The sequence below is a fragment of the Ursus maritimus genome, unplaced genomic scaffold, assembly GCF_017311325.1.
Source record: "Ursus maritimus isolate PB19 unplaced genomic scaffold, ASM1731132v1 scaffold_32, whole genome shotgun sequence".
In the NCBI taxonomy this organism is placed as follows: domain Eukaryota; kingdom Metazoa; phylum Chordata; class Mammalia; order Carnivora; family Ursidae; genus Ursus; species Ursus maritimus.
The window spans coordinates 11,689,966-11,704,444 of record NW_024425786.1 but is presented as its reverse complement, the minus strand read 5'-3'; the positions used below and the strand labels follow the sequence as shown (position 1 = coordinate 11,704,444).

General features: G+C 51.2%; 1 protein-coding gene and 1 long non-coding RNA gene across 3 annotated transcripts in view; one reads left to right on the top strand and one right to left on the bottom strand.

Annotated features, from left to right (window-relative positions):
- FBXO42 (F-box protein 42) overlaps nt 1-5,258 on the top strand; it is a 92,497-nt gene extending 87,239 nt beyond the window's left edge. For both annotated transcript variants that reach the window (XM_040645835.1, XM_040645833.1), the window contains exon 10: nt 339-5,258. In XM_040645835.1, the coding sequence (XP_040501769.1) occupies nt 339-1,454 (1,116 nt within the window). In that variant the 3' untranslated portion in view covers nt 1,455-5,258. The remainder of the gene's footprint in view (nt 1-338) is intronic.
- A 4-nt stretch (nt 5,259-5,262) lies between these two features.
- Nucleotides 5,263-14,404, bottom strand: LOC121106418. The gene is made up of 4 exons (XR_005839043.1): nt 14,234-14,404; nt 13,797-13,914; nt 13,477-13,529; nt 5,263-5,617 (listed from the first exon to the last, which is right to left on the bottom strand). It is a non-coding gene; the product is annotated as an uncharacterized LOC121106418 (long non-coding RNA).
- Nucleotides 14,405-14,479: the final 75 nt, after the last annotated feature.

The following is a 14,479-nucleotide window of genomic DNA, read 5'->3' as shown; positions in this document are numbered from 1 at the left end:
ACAGTCAGCAAGGCGCCCCCACCACTGATCCTTTAAGTGACAGCTTTAAGGATCTCTTTGTCTGAGAGCCTTTCCTCAGGGTCCCCAAACAAAAACTGATTCCTCCCTCCACCCCACCCCTATCTTGCATACACCTCTAATGATAGCACTTGTCATGCTTCAGTCATAGATTATTCCCGTGAATCTGTCTCCTCTTCTAGCCTAGAAGGCAGACAACATTATTCTCATCTCTGTATCTCCGGTATCTGTGAAATGCCTGGCTTGCCCAGATGCTCATAATAAAATGTTTGATGCTTAAATGAATGCTCAGAACTGAAGACAGGTCTTTTGTCTTCCAGGTGGGGCAGTGTGTGGTGGTCTTCAGCCAGGCTCCTAGTGGAAGAGCCCCACTCAGCCCCAGTTTGAACTCCCGCCCATCACCTATCAGTGCCACTCCTCCAGCTCTGGTTCCTGAAACCCGAGAGTACCGCTCTCAGTCTCCAGTAAGGAGTATGGATGAAGCCCCTTGTGTTAATGGCCGCTGGGGCACACTGAGGCCCAGAGCTCAAAGGCAGACCCCCTCAAGTTCCCGGGAAGGGAGCCTTTCCCCAGCCAGAGGAGATGGCTCTCCCATCCTCAATGGTGGGAATTTGTCTCCAGGAACAGCAGCTGTAGGTGGCTCTTCCTTGGACAGCCCTGTGCAGGCCATATCTCCTAGCACTCCATCTACCACTGAAGGATATGACCTCAAAATGGGACTTTCTTTGGCCCCCCGACGAGGGTCACTACCGGATCAGAAAGATCTGAGGTTAGGATCAATAGATCTGAATTGGGATCTGAAACCCGCTTCAAGTAGCAATCATATGGATGGTGTGGATAACAGGACAGTTGGGGGAAGCATGAGACACCCTCCTGAACAGACGAATGGTGTGCACACCCCACCACACGTGGCCAGTGCCCTTGCAGGAGCTGTCTCCCCAGGTGCCCTGCGTCGGAGCCTAGAAGCCATCAAAGCAATGTCGTCCAAAGGCCCCTCAGCCTCCGCAGCACTAAGTCCTCCTCTGGGGTCTTCTCCAGGCTCTCCCGGGAGCCAGAACCTGAGCAGTGGAGAAACAGTGCCCGTTCCCCGCCCAGGGCCTGCCCAAGGAGATGGACATTCCTTACCTCCCATTGCCCGCCGCCTGGGCCACCACCCTCCGCAGTCCCTAAATGTTGGCAAACCTTTGTACCAGAGTATGAACTGCAAGCCCATGCAGATGTACGTGCTAGACATTAAGGACACCAAGGAAAAGGGGCGGGTCAAATGGAAAGTATTTAATAGCAGTTCTGTGGTCGGACCTCCTGAAACCAGCCTGCATACAGTGGTCCAAGGCAGGGGTGAACTCATCATATTTGGAGGACTCATGGACAAGAAACAGAATGTGAAGTACTATCCAAAAACAAACGCCTTGTACTTTGTGCGAGCAAAGAGATAATGTGTTCGAAACCCCCTTCCCTTTCTGTGGCTTTTAATTTTCCAGCGTGCAAGCATTTGGACTGAGAATTGGGAAAACAAAGGACAGAATTACTCCCATAAACCAAAACCCCAATTCCCAACCTCACTCACTCCAGGCTGGGGTCAAATCTTCATTAAGAAAAAAACTATATATAAATATATAAATATATATTATATAGCCAACTCTGTTTACAAAGAGGGAGAGGTCTCCGTCCTGGTTCAGATAAACCTGTTGCTGTGTTTTAGCAGAGGCTGTGCTGCCTTTTTCTACTTTGCTGGTAACTAGACCAAGAATTTAGGGAACAGACTAATGTCAGAACTCACCTAAAGCAACTGAAGAGTCCCCGTAAATCTCTGTGTGGCCTTGGAGTTAGAGAAAGAGCGAGCGTGTATAAGGGGCATAAGGGGAGCCTCCCGACCCATGAGCTCCAGGAGCTGACAGGGTGAGAGGAGCCTGTGGAGAACGCTTTCTCCCTTCCTTGTAAAACCACACAGGACCTGTGCAAACTTCCCTTTCGGTCATGCCCTCTGCCCAGCCCTGTTCTGCCCTTGTGACTGAGGAAAGTGACCCAGCCGGGAATTCTGTTCCACGTGTGTGTGCCAGGATCCCCGTGGGCAGTGTTCATGCAGAGATGCCTGTCCACCTAGTGTCCACTGGTCTTTAGCGTGCTCCCTCTGTGTCTCAGAAAACATACTGGTGTCTGATTTTGGAATTTTCTGACAATCCTATTTGATTGCAAGTTGCCAAAAACCACATTTGTTCCCTTAAGACTTGATCCTCAGAAGCTGCCTTTCCTTTTTTTTTTTTTTCCCTTTGGCATATGTGAATTTTTTTTTTTTTTTTTTTTTTTTTTTTTTTTTTTAAAGCTCTAAAGGCTTTCTCACTTTCTGTTTCTTTTATAAAGCCTAGGTGCCCGGGGAAATCTTCTAGAGATATTTCTGGAACCCTTTCTCTGGTATCAGTTGGGGGCCTGGTAGGGAATTCCAAGATGCCAGTATCATGAGAAATCCTTGAAGCATCAAAACATACCGTTTTTGCCCTTTGGACTTCTTTTTACTTCCAAAGCACATTGGGCACACCCATCCATATTTATACAACGTGGAGATTGATCCTGGAAGGGAACCCCAGTAATAGTTCCTTCTAGAAGTGATTTCTGCCCTTGTTGTGACATGCATTTTTCTCCCTGGCTATTGATTAGTGATTGGGTTGAGTGTTGGGTGCTTATTAGCCTCTTTGATGCAAGGCTGACCTCTGGAGCGGCCCCTCCTTTGTGACTGTCTTGTTCACATGTGACCCAAATAAGAGTTGGGTTTTTATGTAACGCCATTTCTGGGATAAGGTGCAACGAACTAGAGCATTTCTTTGGTTGCTAAGGAAGTTACAGATTATCAGTCTCTACACCGTGGCCTGGGCCTAGGAGATGTTAGAGTAAGTCAGATGGCACCACTTTAATTTTTGGTGATTTCTCATCACTGGAGAGAAGATTTTTACTTTGCCTTTAGGATTTGAATTTCAAAACATTGCATTTCCCGTCTTTCACACTCCCCTTTTTCTTGTTAGCGTTTCCCAAGCACAAGCCTGCTATAGCTGGCCCTGGGTCCTGGCTTTCAGCCAGCACTTAGCAGTCTGTCTGATAAGTGTGTTTTCTCCTATTACATCATGTTGAATTCTTTCCCCTAGCCATTAACTTTTACAATGTGGTCTTGGTGGGAAAGCCCCCCTGGTGCCAAGCCCAGGAAAGGGCCAGCTCACAGGGAGAGGTCTGTGTTCCAGAAACTGTTCCCTTAGATGATGAAACTACCATGTGCCTATTCACTGTGGTGTCCACCTCCTCCTAGCTCAGCATTTAGCTTGCTAGACACCTTGCTCCTGGGCTGTTGCTGGTCCTTGCTTGGCAAAGACTGTTAGATCATGTGGGGTCCATATTCACAAGAGAGGGCTTAGCCTGTAAGCTTAGGTGTTAAATTATTGCTATTACTGAACCTTGTTTATGACATCGTATCTGTGCATGGACAGCGTCCCCAAACTCAGTTCCTATTTAAATATAAAGTATTTGGAAGCCTGAGAGTTCAGAATCTCAACTTTGTGACCATTCCCTTTGTCCTGTGGCCTCCCTAAGCCAGCTGTTAGCTTGTGGATTCCCTCTGTTTTCCCCAGACAGGCAGGCAGCAGAGGTGATGATTCCCTTAGAAAGTAACTGGCTGCTCGGAACTCCACGGCATCCAGTAGTACCAGACTGCTCGGACCAGCCTGTGCGTTTACAGCTCCTTAGGAAAAATCTGCCTCATGTGGAGCTGGTGGTGTTGGTCTTGGGGCTCCTGGGCGTTGTGGGCAGAAACCTTAGGAAAGCGACTGCACGCAGGCAAGGTGGATGTGTCCTTAGGCCCTGGTGAAGCCACACATGCAGGGGAACTTAAGGTGTCCCACCTGCAGAGAGCATCCCCCCAGCACCCTGGGTGTTTCAGTCGGGGCACATTTAACCACAACTCTGGACAGGATGCCAGTTTTGTTTGGACAGGATGCCAATTTTGTCTTAACAATTCACTGAGAAAAATGAGACAAAAAACTTCTTTGGCCTTCAGGAGCACCTAAAGTAGCAAATATTTGTCAGTATTGAAGTATTTAAAACACATTTTGTTTCTACTTGAAGCTTTAACCCCTTCCATTCCTGCAAGTGTGCCTTTGAGAGCCCCACGTCACATGGACTTCACCGGCCACCTCGTGGATCTCCTGTGAGAGTCTCGGTGTCTTCCTTCCCTCGTGGACAGAGCTTCTGTTTTCTCACCTCGCAGACTGGGCAGCAGAGAGGGTTCTGTATTTCTGTTCACATTCCTGCACTATGAACGTCAGTGGTGGGCTGCACAAACACCCCTCAGCCCCCTCCCCCACACACACACTTAGCTATTTTAGGAGCACAAATTAGATGTCAAAACAAGCTTAAATTTAGTTGTAAGGTAATACTGGCCTTCCTCTCTTCCCAGCCCTCTGCGGATTGATCTGATTTTAATGTTTGAGTTTTATATCAAGAGCTAAAACCATGAACTATCCCAGGAACTGTGTTGGAACTCTCTAAAATAAAGAAGAAGAGGATGACAAAAGAAAACCAACTTGAGAAGTCTTGACTTTGGAGAACAGAAAACCACCAGCTGATGGAGAACAGAAGGATACTTCCTTTCCTCTATCTTTCTGGGTTTCCTTCTGCTTTGCTTCTTTGCTTCCCCTTAAAAGTGATGTTCCTGTGGGTTTGTCTGTCTGTCCTTGTCCTTGTGGTGATCCTGGCATGGTGATGTGCTCTGCTTTGCGTTGTCTGTGCTCTCTTACCAGCGCACAAGTCAGTGGGGAGGATCTGAACACACCCAGGGGCAAGGAAGCCGAACTTTGAGGCCTGCGTCCCGTGCAGCCTCCCCACGAACTGCAGAAGGCATGTTCTGCACGGTCACCCGTAAGTGGCTCCCTCTCACTGTGTTCATTGTCGTATGAGAGCAGCCGTTAGGCCTTGGCTCCACCCTTGCTCTCTTTCCTCGGTCTGCTCCCTTCCCACCAACCAGGGTTCATGTCAGCGCACACCCGTCGTGCCCTGGCGAAGCTGGTGCTGTGAGTGATGTTTCCCATACAACTCAGGGGTCCCAGGTGGCTTACCCTGAGATGGTCATTTTAGGCACATAACAGTGTAGGAATGAAAAGTGGACTTCACTGATATTTAAATCTGTCAATTTCATTTTTTGTTAAGGTTTTCCCTGATGACTTTTTAGCAATTTAACAAATAAAACAAAATGGTCAGAATTGTCTTTAACTGTTTTATTAGTAGAGAAGAAGAAAGAAACAGAACCGTAATGGAAAACAGCTGAGGTTGGAGATTGAAGTTGGAAGCGAGGTAGCTGGGACGCGTGCCCTCCTGCTCTAGGAGGGTTGGGTTTTGAGGTAGAGGTGCAGAGTCGCTCTGCCCCGGGGACAGCTCCGTGTCGTGATAAAGCAGCTCTCCGTCATGCTTGAAGGACTAGGCATTTCAGAGCCTCGGGTACCACCCTGTGGTGGAGACCCAAGAGAGGTGATGAGCTTGGAGCAGAGGCCCAGGGGCCAGGACAACAGCCACATCATCGCTGGCCTCCTAAGCAGGGAGGAGGACACAGGGCCCCAGGATCCTGAAACAGCATAGCAAATGGTGGTTAGAAACATGGGCCAGAAGCCCTAGAGGCCTGTGTTCTAATCCTGCCTTCCCCTGCTTACTGCTAAACCTCGGACACGAGTTTCCTCATCTGTAAATATAGTTGTTTCTGTCTTAAAGGATCATGAGAATTAACTGAGGTTGTATATGAAAGCACTAGGCACAGCGCCTGGGACATGGTAAGTGCTCAGTAGATGTGGCTGTGATTTATAATGAGCGCTTGAAGAAAATGCAGGATCGGGAAGGAGAGGGCTGGGCTCACTGTAAAGTGCTACAGGCATGCCCCCGCTAGGGATTACGCATGGCTGTGGCTGCAGGGGTCATCTTTTAGATGTCCGCGTGAGAACCTCCGGGGTTTTTGCCTCTCGAGAGCAGTAAGTAGCAGCTGCTGTAAACCAGGTCAGAATTGTCTCATTGGTTAACCTGCCTTTTGGACTTTAATTCCTTGGTTTGCTCGTTGAATTCTGCCTCTGGCACATAAGGTATTCTTCTGCCTGGACTCAAGGGCACACTTAGTTGGCTCCCAGTCTGGAAGTGTCAGTTGGGGACTGATGACATGAGTGCCCAGCTGCGTGGTGGCCTGGGAGGAGACAGGTCCGGCAAGGGTAGGGGGCTGCACCAGCGCTGAAGCCACTTGGCCCTGTGTGCCAGTTTCTTACACCCACGGGTCTTTGTGCCAAGCACCATTATGCTCTTTTCCTTCAGCATGTACGGTGTACTGAGTCTGTCCCAGGCTCAGGTGCTGTGAGCCTGCAGCTCTCATCCTAGCTGCACATTCGTGCTTCCCAAGCTGTGGCATGAAACTTCCACTGCTCACAGCATGTAGTCTAATGCTGTCTATGCCGTGTCCTGTACTTTGAGGCACACAGCAAACTAGAGCGTGGCCTGAGGAAGGGTCCTGGGTACAAAGCGTCCAGCGCCATGTGCTGACTGCTACTGAATTGGCAAGAGGTAGAATGACTGTTTTGTGATCTTTCACAGTTGCCCTTGTGGAAGGGTTGGGCTTGCTCTTTTTGGGTCTGTTGGGCTGAACAAGGTCCGGTGGGTAGAAGCTCTAAAGAAGAGATTTCTGCATCGTTGGGAAGAACTCTATGGTCAGAGCTATATGTATCAGGACCAGTTTGGCACTGTCGGAGGAATTCAGGCATTGCCTGTGCGTTCTGTGGAATCTGGTAGAGGAGGCAGCATTTGATGGGTAGGGTGCCAGGGGTGATCGGTGATCCTGGGGAAGGACGCAAAACATCAGTGCCTGGGGAGGGCCCCCACATGCCCAGCCTTCAGGATAGGTGGGCCCGTAAGCCTCCCAGACAGCATCCTAATGCAGTCTGGCCCTGCCACAGGCCGTGCTCCTCACCACTGATGAGCGTGCTTCTGCTCCAGAGATGACCTGAACAGGAAGACAGCAATGTGAACAGCCTCAGGTCAGAGGGTGTGTGGCAGCAGAGAGGAGGGGATGTGCCGATTTGGGGAGAATCCTTGAATCCTTAATGTCAAGGAGAGCACAGCTCAGAGAAGATTCATGATTCCCCCAAGGCCTGGCAGGAGGCGGCAGCCACTGCCTTCCCCAGCAGGCGGAGCACAAGACTCCCAGGCCACTCCCCTGGGTATTGACAGTCCAGAGGCCTGTGCACATTTACATCTAAATGACAGCACCTAGCCTGGGGAAGGGCAGCTGCACACTGCCGCACTCTCTCCTTCCCAGGCCTTTGCCACTCTTCTCCAGCTGGCTCTGTGGGTAGGCAGTGCAGGAATCACTGACTCAGACAAGGAGACCAAGGCCTTGCACATGTCACTACCCTCAGCCAGTCCTGCAGCCGGAGTCTTTGCCTCCCATCACCCTCATCTGGGAATCCTCAAAAGGCCAGCCTTTGAGCTCCCCTCTGTCCAACAGGACAGGAGGCATCACCTCAAAATCTTGCAGGCTGGTAGTGCTGCCACGGAGGACCGGTGTTCATCCTTGCTTCTCTGTGCCTTCCCATCTCCCCAGAGACGGGGAGCATCCCTAGCTCAGGTCTGCCTTCTGCCCTCAGTGGCCGTAACTGTCCCTTCCCCCCTACGATATACCACTGCCAGCAGCTGTCCAGAGCTCTGTGAGGTCATGATTCCATCATTGCTGGAGTGCTCAAGCAGAGATTGATAACTTGTATGGGAGGGGATGGCAGAGCTGATGTATGCATCAGATCAAGAATGGGACCAAGGGACCCCCCCATGCCCTTTCAACTCAGAAAGGGCTTCCTAGAGAGGTTGCAGGACAGGGACACAGGCTGACTTTCAACCAGAAAAAACCTTGGTTCAAAAGCTGGTACTGTCACTTTGGGCTGAGACAAGTCATCTCACAACTCAGGGGCTGGAAGGGCACCTAAGAGTCCCTTGATCTCGTCTGGCCTCCGTTTTATCAATAAGGTAGCAGCGATGCTGCTAGCCTCACAGGTTAGCAATTTAGCAGGTTCCCGCAGTAATTGTTGATCTATGGAATGGGTGTGCTTCCCCAAAAGACCACTTGGGGGCACCCTGTGAAAGGCTTTCCATCCTGGGCACTCTATCAGAGGCTGACTTCAGAGGGAAACTGAATGGGCCGGAGGAGAAACATGCCCATTTCTCCCCTCCCTCTGTTGGTCAAGGCTGGATAGGATCCCATCCCTGGCCTCTGCCACATTTCTGAGCACCACTCCCAGGCTGGCCCCCTGCCCTCTCTGCCCCAGCCCCCAGCTGTGGGAAAGCCAGTGTTTTCCCCACCAGGCCGGGCTCTGGGCCCAGGGCCTGTCAGCACACACAAGGCTGAGCTGATGTTAGGAGAAAATGCCTAAGAGGCCTGGCAGAGTGTGCCATTTCCCCACTAGGGAACCTGTCTGCCCACCCACTGCAGGGAAGAGAAGGAAGGCTGGGGGCCAGGCCTTACCAGGCAGAAACCTGGAAGGAAGACGGAAGCTCCTGCCCACCCATCAGCAAAGCCGAGAGAGCCCAGCTCCGCCCTGGGGGTTATGCATTCTCAGCACACCTTTCCCCGAGGATGTACGGACCCTCGAGGCGCCAGGACACAGATGGCTGAAAAGAGGCCCGCCTCTGGAGTTGCTCACAGCCTCATCACAAACCAGGGAGGTGTCACATTGGGCTGAACAAAGGTGACAAATCCTGAGTTTCAGAAGCCAAAGACAGTCCCAGGTATCATACTAAAAAGATACGAAGGAGGTAGAGAGCTGCCTGTAACCAACACCGCCAATCAGGCAGGAGAGTTGTTCGGAAGCCAGAGAGAGCCAAGAGATGGGTTTCTCCCTGCCCCAGCCTCACCCCACTAAACTGAGGCAGGGGGCAGATGAGAATAAAGCCTTTCTGGCCTGGGGCAGTCAGTAATGCAGGATGTTGGCAGGCCTCCAGGCCTCACACTGGGAAGGCCGACTCACTGCGGTCCAGGAAAGGTGCAGAGGAGCTGTGGGAGGTCTGGCATATCCAGAAGGCCTGGTATTTGGGGCTGAGGGCAGTTCAGAGTGACCCGTATGTACCAGGAACCCTCAGATGTAGCAGGAAAAGAAGCTTCTGACCGGAAACCACGGTGGAAGGAGAGGCCAGCACAGATGGGGCCATGGCAGAATTATGGAAGAGAGTTCTCCCTGGAGCAGGAGACCCACGGGGTCCAGAACAGAGGATGTCCAGGGAATGGGTGCCTCCCCCCACCCACCCAAACATGCTTCCCTGGCATTTGGGTGACCCCTCCTACACATTGAATGTGAGCCCCAGGGCCAGAGGAGGGGGAGATGAAAAGAAACAACCTTGAGGAGATTGAGTTTAAACTGTAGAGAATGAAAGTCCACTGAATTCACGTTCACTGGGAAATTGTTGGATTAAAATGGCTGCAGACAGATTAAATCAAGTCAGGAAACAAAGCTGTTTTGGTGAAGGTAAAAGCTTGTACTTGCTTCAGTTAGAAGAAAAGAAATCAGAGAAAGTGCTAGGGAATCCCAAGAACCAAGGATGAGAGGTGCTGTGGCCGGTGCCAGAGAGAGAAAGGAGAAGGTATTCCAGTAGAGGGAATAGACTTTGCAAAGGCACAGAAATCCAAGTGTGACCAGCCCTTCCGGAACCCGAGTGCACAGGGCAGACCTGGAGAATGCATTGGAGATGGGGATGAGAGGCAGGCAGGAGTGGGGTCTGGACCCAGGTGGGGCGACCGCAAGAGGATGTTAAACGTATAGGGAGAAAACTCAGCCCCTGGCGGCTGACTGGAGCGAGAGAGGAGGAGGCCAGTGCTCGCTCCTCCATTAAGCAAGCAGGTAATACTCGGTGCCGGCCCCTCCCTGTGGAGCTGACATTTCAGTGGGGGGTGAGGGAAAAGGGACAGATGTGTAAAGAGCCGAGCAGGAGCGTTCCAGATGAGGATCATGAGGAAAATAAAAGTGGGATGTGACAAAATGTGATGGGCTTGGGCTCATCAGAGAAGGCCTTTCTGAGGAGGTGACATTTTAGCTGAGACCTGAATGTAAGAGCAGCCGTGCAGAGAGAACAGCAGCAACAAAGGCCCTGAGGCAGGCATGAACTTGACAAGTTCAAGGAGCAGAGGAAAGGCCAGCACGTCTGGAGTATGTGAGTGAAAGCAGAGGGTGCAGGTGGCCCTTGTAGGCCGTGGGGAGGGAGGGGGGACATGACTGTAGGTGCAGTGGAAGGCCATTAGAGGGTTGTAAGCAGGAAGTTGATACATGAGGCTGTCCGGGTCAAGGACACTAGCCTTGCTGCCAGGCGCAGGCCTGGCACGTTCCAGGCTCAGAAGAACTCCCTGGGGATGATTTGGCAGCTCCAGCCCCAAATCTTCTATTTAAACAGAATCTGCCCCTCCTCTCTACCCTCCTGCCCTGCTTCTAAGTGCAGTTGCCTGGTTATTTGATCGCAGACCCCACCAAAGTGTGGGGTCCACAAAGGCAGGGTCTGTATCTACTTCACAGAGGTCTTCCCAGTGTCTGGCCTGGCACAGGGAGTGTTCATACACACTTGACAAGTACGCGTCTCCATCCCCTCAGTCCTGGAGTGTTTGCCCGGCTTCCTAACTGGTCCTTCTTCGGGCTCACCCTCTTCAGGCCATTCCCCAAGCTGCAGCCGGTCAGCCAACACGTTTCTATTGAGCTTTTATGATGTGTCAGACATACTCTAGCTCCTAGGGAGTACTATGGGCTGAACTGTGTCCCTCCCAAATTCTTGTGTTGAAGTCCTAACCCCCGGTACCTCAGAATGTAATCCTACTTGGAGATAGGGTCTTTACTGAGGTGATTAAGTTAAAATGGGGCCATTAGGGTGGGCTCTGATCCAGCATGACTGGTGTCCTTGTAAGAAGAGCAAGTTTGGACTCGGACTTGTACGGAGGGAAGGCAATGTGAAGCTGTGGGGAGAGGATGGTCACCTACAAGCCAAAGGGAGAGGCCTGGAATAGATCCTTCCCTCCCACCCCTACCAACTCCTCGATTTATCATTTCCAGAATGTGAGAAAACACATTTGTGTTGTGGAAGCCACCGAGCCTGTGGTACTCCTTTACTTCAGGTCGAGGAAACTGATACAGGGATAGAACAGAGCAAAAGACGAGGCCTTATCCTCATGGAGCTTATGTTCTGGTGAGAGAGACCGACAATAAATTTAAAATTTCAGAATCAAGGGCGCCTGGCTGGCTCAGTTGGTAGAGCATGTGATTCTTGCCCTCAGGGTCGTAAGTTCGAACCCCATGGTGGGTGGAGAGATTACTAAAAAATCTTTAAAAAGTAAAATTTCAGAATCAAGAACAGGATGACGTGAAGGAGTGAGCCTAGGGGACAAGGGCATGTCCTTGAGTGGGGGAGGAGGAAGGCCTCTGTGCAGGTGAAGCAGTCACGGAGGTCAGTGGGGGAGATGCGGAGCGCGCCAAGTGGCGAGTGCGCCAGGGCAGGGCCCCTGAGTGGGATCAGCAGAAGGCCAGGCTCACTGGAGTGCAGTAGGCAAGGGCAAGAGAGTGACTGTTGAAGCACGAGGTGGTCAGGGGCCAGTCACAGAAGGCCTTGAAGGCACGAGGTTTGGATTTATTCTGAGTGCAGTGAGAACTACTGGAAAACTGTTAAGCATGGTGTGACATTGCTGGATTTATGTTGCCTAAAGACCACTCTCGTGCCTCTGTGACATTCCAGAAGGCAAGCCGGGAAACCTGCGGGACACAGCTGCAGGGTCCAGGCAGAGAAGAGATGGAAACATAAATCCGACTGTCCCTTCTCCACTTACCCTCCCTAGGCGTCCCACCCCCTCCACCCCCGAGGTCTTCAGGCCCATATGTCTGCCCACCTGGGCCATCTACTTCAGGTAGGTGAGTGTCCCTCCCGGCCTTGATAAGTGCTCTCCAGGCCTACGGGGCCTTGTCCAGAAGGTGCTCAATTGACTTCAGGGATGGAAAAAGACCATATCATGAAGAAATTAGTGGATTAATCAGGAAGCTTGACACCAGAAGGGCCTTTAGATAGATGGTCCACCTGCTTCACCTTAGGCCTCAAGAGGAAAAGCATCTTGTTTAGGGGGACACTCAGTGGTCAGAGGGGGCACAGGAAAATGGAACTCACCAGACCAAAATGGTCCACAAGCATCCCCCCGAAATGAAATTCTGACCACCGCACTCGCAGGCTCTAACCCTTGACTGGCTTCCTGCCTCCAACAGCAGTATTTCCGTGAGGTCTGTGGACCTGCTATGCACCAAATTGTGTGTCTCCCCTCTCACCCCCCATCAAAATCCATGTGAAAGCCCTAACCCCCAATATGACTCAGAGATAAGGCCTTAAAGGAGGTAATAAAAGTTAAATGAGGTAATCAGGGTGGGGCCCTGATCCAGTAATACTGGTGTCCTTACAAGAGGAAGAGACACCAAGGGTGTGTGTGCACGGAGAAGGTGGCTGCCTGCAAGCCAGGAAGAAAGGCCAGGCCTCACCGGAAACCAACCATGCTGGCACCTTGAGTTTGGACTTCCAGCAGCCAGAACTGTGAGAAGATAGATTTCTGTTGTTTAAGCCACCCAGTCGGTGGTATTTCTGTTATGGCAGCCCCCGCGGCCTGATGCAGAACCCAGCTTCTGAACTGCCCAGTGCTCTTGTTAAATGTGCAAGCTTACAGACCCATCTGGCCCTCTAAAGCAGAATCTCTGGACGATGGACCCCAGGAATCCATGTTTTGAACAGGCTCCTGATGCTCACTGAAGTGTCCTCTCCCTGGGCTCTTGAGGGCAGTGAAGGCTGACTCCCCTGGAAGCCTCTGGCCACTAGCTCCTCTGATCACCAGCCTCCCTCTCTGTCCAAGAGGATTTCACATCTGGCCTCCAGGTGAACTGGCAAGCTCATTCTGCCAAGTTGCTTCGTTTCCTCACACTCTCCCTGAGCCCTCCAAGAGCCAAGACAGAGCAGGGCTAAATGTGAAGTCTGGAAACTCAGAGAAGTCAGATCTGAGCTCTGCCACGGAGAGAGAGCGCTCCACACAGTGGGACCCATCCCGACTCTGGGCAGATGTGGTAAGAACTGCAGGAAAGGGAGCTGAGCAAGCTGGGCGTGTGGGCAAGGGTTTCAAGCTGCAGAATCTCGTAGGGATGGGTATTCAGTTGTGTTTCTGCTTGGCTGCCGTGGAAGCAAGTTGAGAGCAAGCACCCTGTCTCACACAGCCACGTTCCCTCTACTCTCTTGGACATAATGGGCCGCGGTGATCTGTTCACGGCCCTCTGGCTGCTTTCAGCATTACTAAGAAGAGCCCTTCTAGTGGCTGGGGGCATAGTGTAAAAAACGTGAGACCCAGTCTGGCAGACAGATGTTCAGAGTCCAAGAACCCTGGGTTCCAAGTCTGCTTTCCCCACTCACCATCTGTGTGATGTGACCTCAGATAATCATGTTGTCTCGGAGAGTTTCCTCATCTGTAAAAGACAAGAGGGATAGTAATATTTCTTACACAGGCTTGTTTATGAAATCAAGTGAGGTCACCTCTATAAAGCCTCCAATGTCTGGCACTTAGTTAGCCTTCAATAAAAGTTAACTTATAGATTATTCCTTACAAAACAGGGATTTGTCCAGTGTGAAGGCCCTGCAAGAAGATACTGGTGAAAATCAAGCATAATAGACAACCCATCAGGAAGGACACACCCTCATCCAGTCCCACTAACAGGCATTTACTGAGCACCTACCTTCTGGTAACAGGCGGGTGCCTGTTGTTAGAACCGTGGAGAGGGGCTCAAGGCCTCCGTGCTGAAATGTCAGCTCCAGGAAGGGAGGACTTCTTGGTAGTCTTTGTATTGCCAGCGCCTAGGATGGGGGGAACACATAGTAGGTGCTCAGTAATTATGTGTTGAATGAATGGGATGAATCAATCAATAAATGAATGACTGGCCGTACAATCCTGTGGGCCTCTGACTCATTTTTAAGACCTTGAGCAAGTCCCTTAACTGCTCTGAGCTGCTGTTTCCCCACTTGTTAAGCCAGAGGTGTTTAACTCATCTCTTAGGTCCTGCCGAGCAGAATTAATAGAGAGTAACAGCAAGGATAGTAACTTCATGAGCATTGCTATGGGCCGAGCGCTGTTGTAAAACAAAAACAAAAACCGTAGGAGATAATAGTATTTTACCTCCACTTTATAGAAGGGAGACTGAGGCACTGAGAGGCAGGGAAGGCTCCCGGAGACGGGGGATTTAATCAGGTTTTGGAGCAAAGCCTGGGGATCAGACCGAGCAATGGAAAAGACCCATGGCCCAGGGGAGAAAGCCCTGTCCAGGGTGTTGCTGCGCGCGGTAGCTGAGAATTTAAGAGGGGCCAGCCCCTCCCCCGGCGTTTCCCTGACAACAGCCTCCGCACATGCGCTTCAAGCACCGGC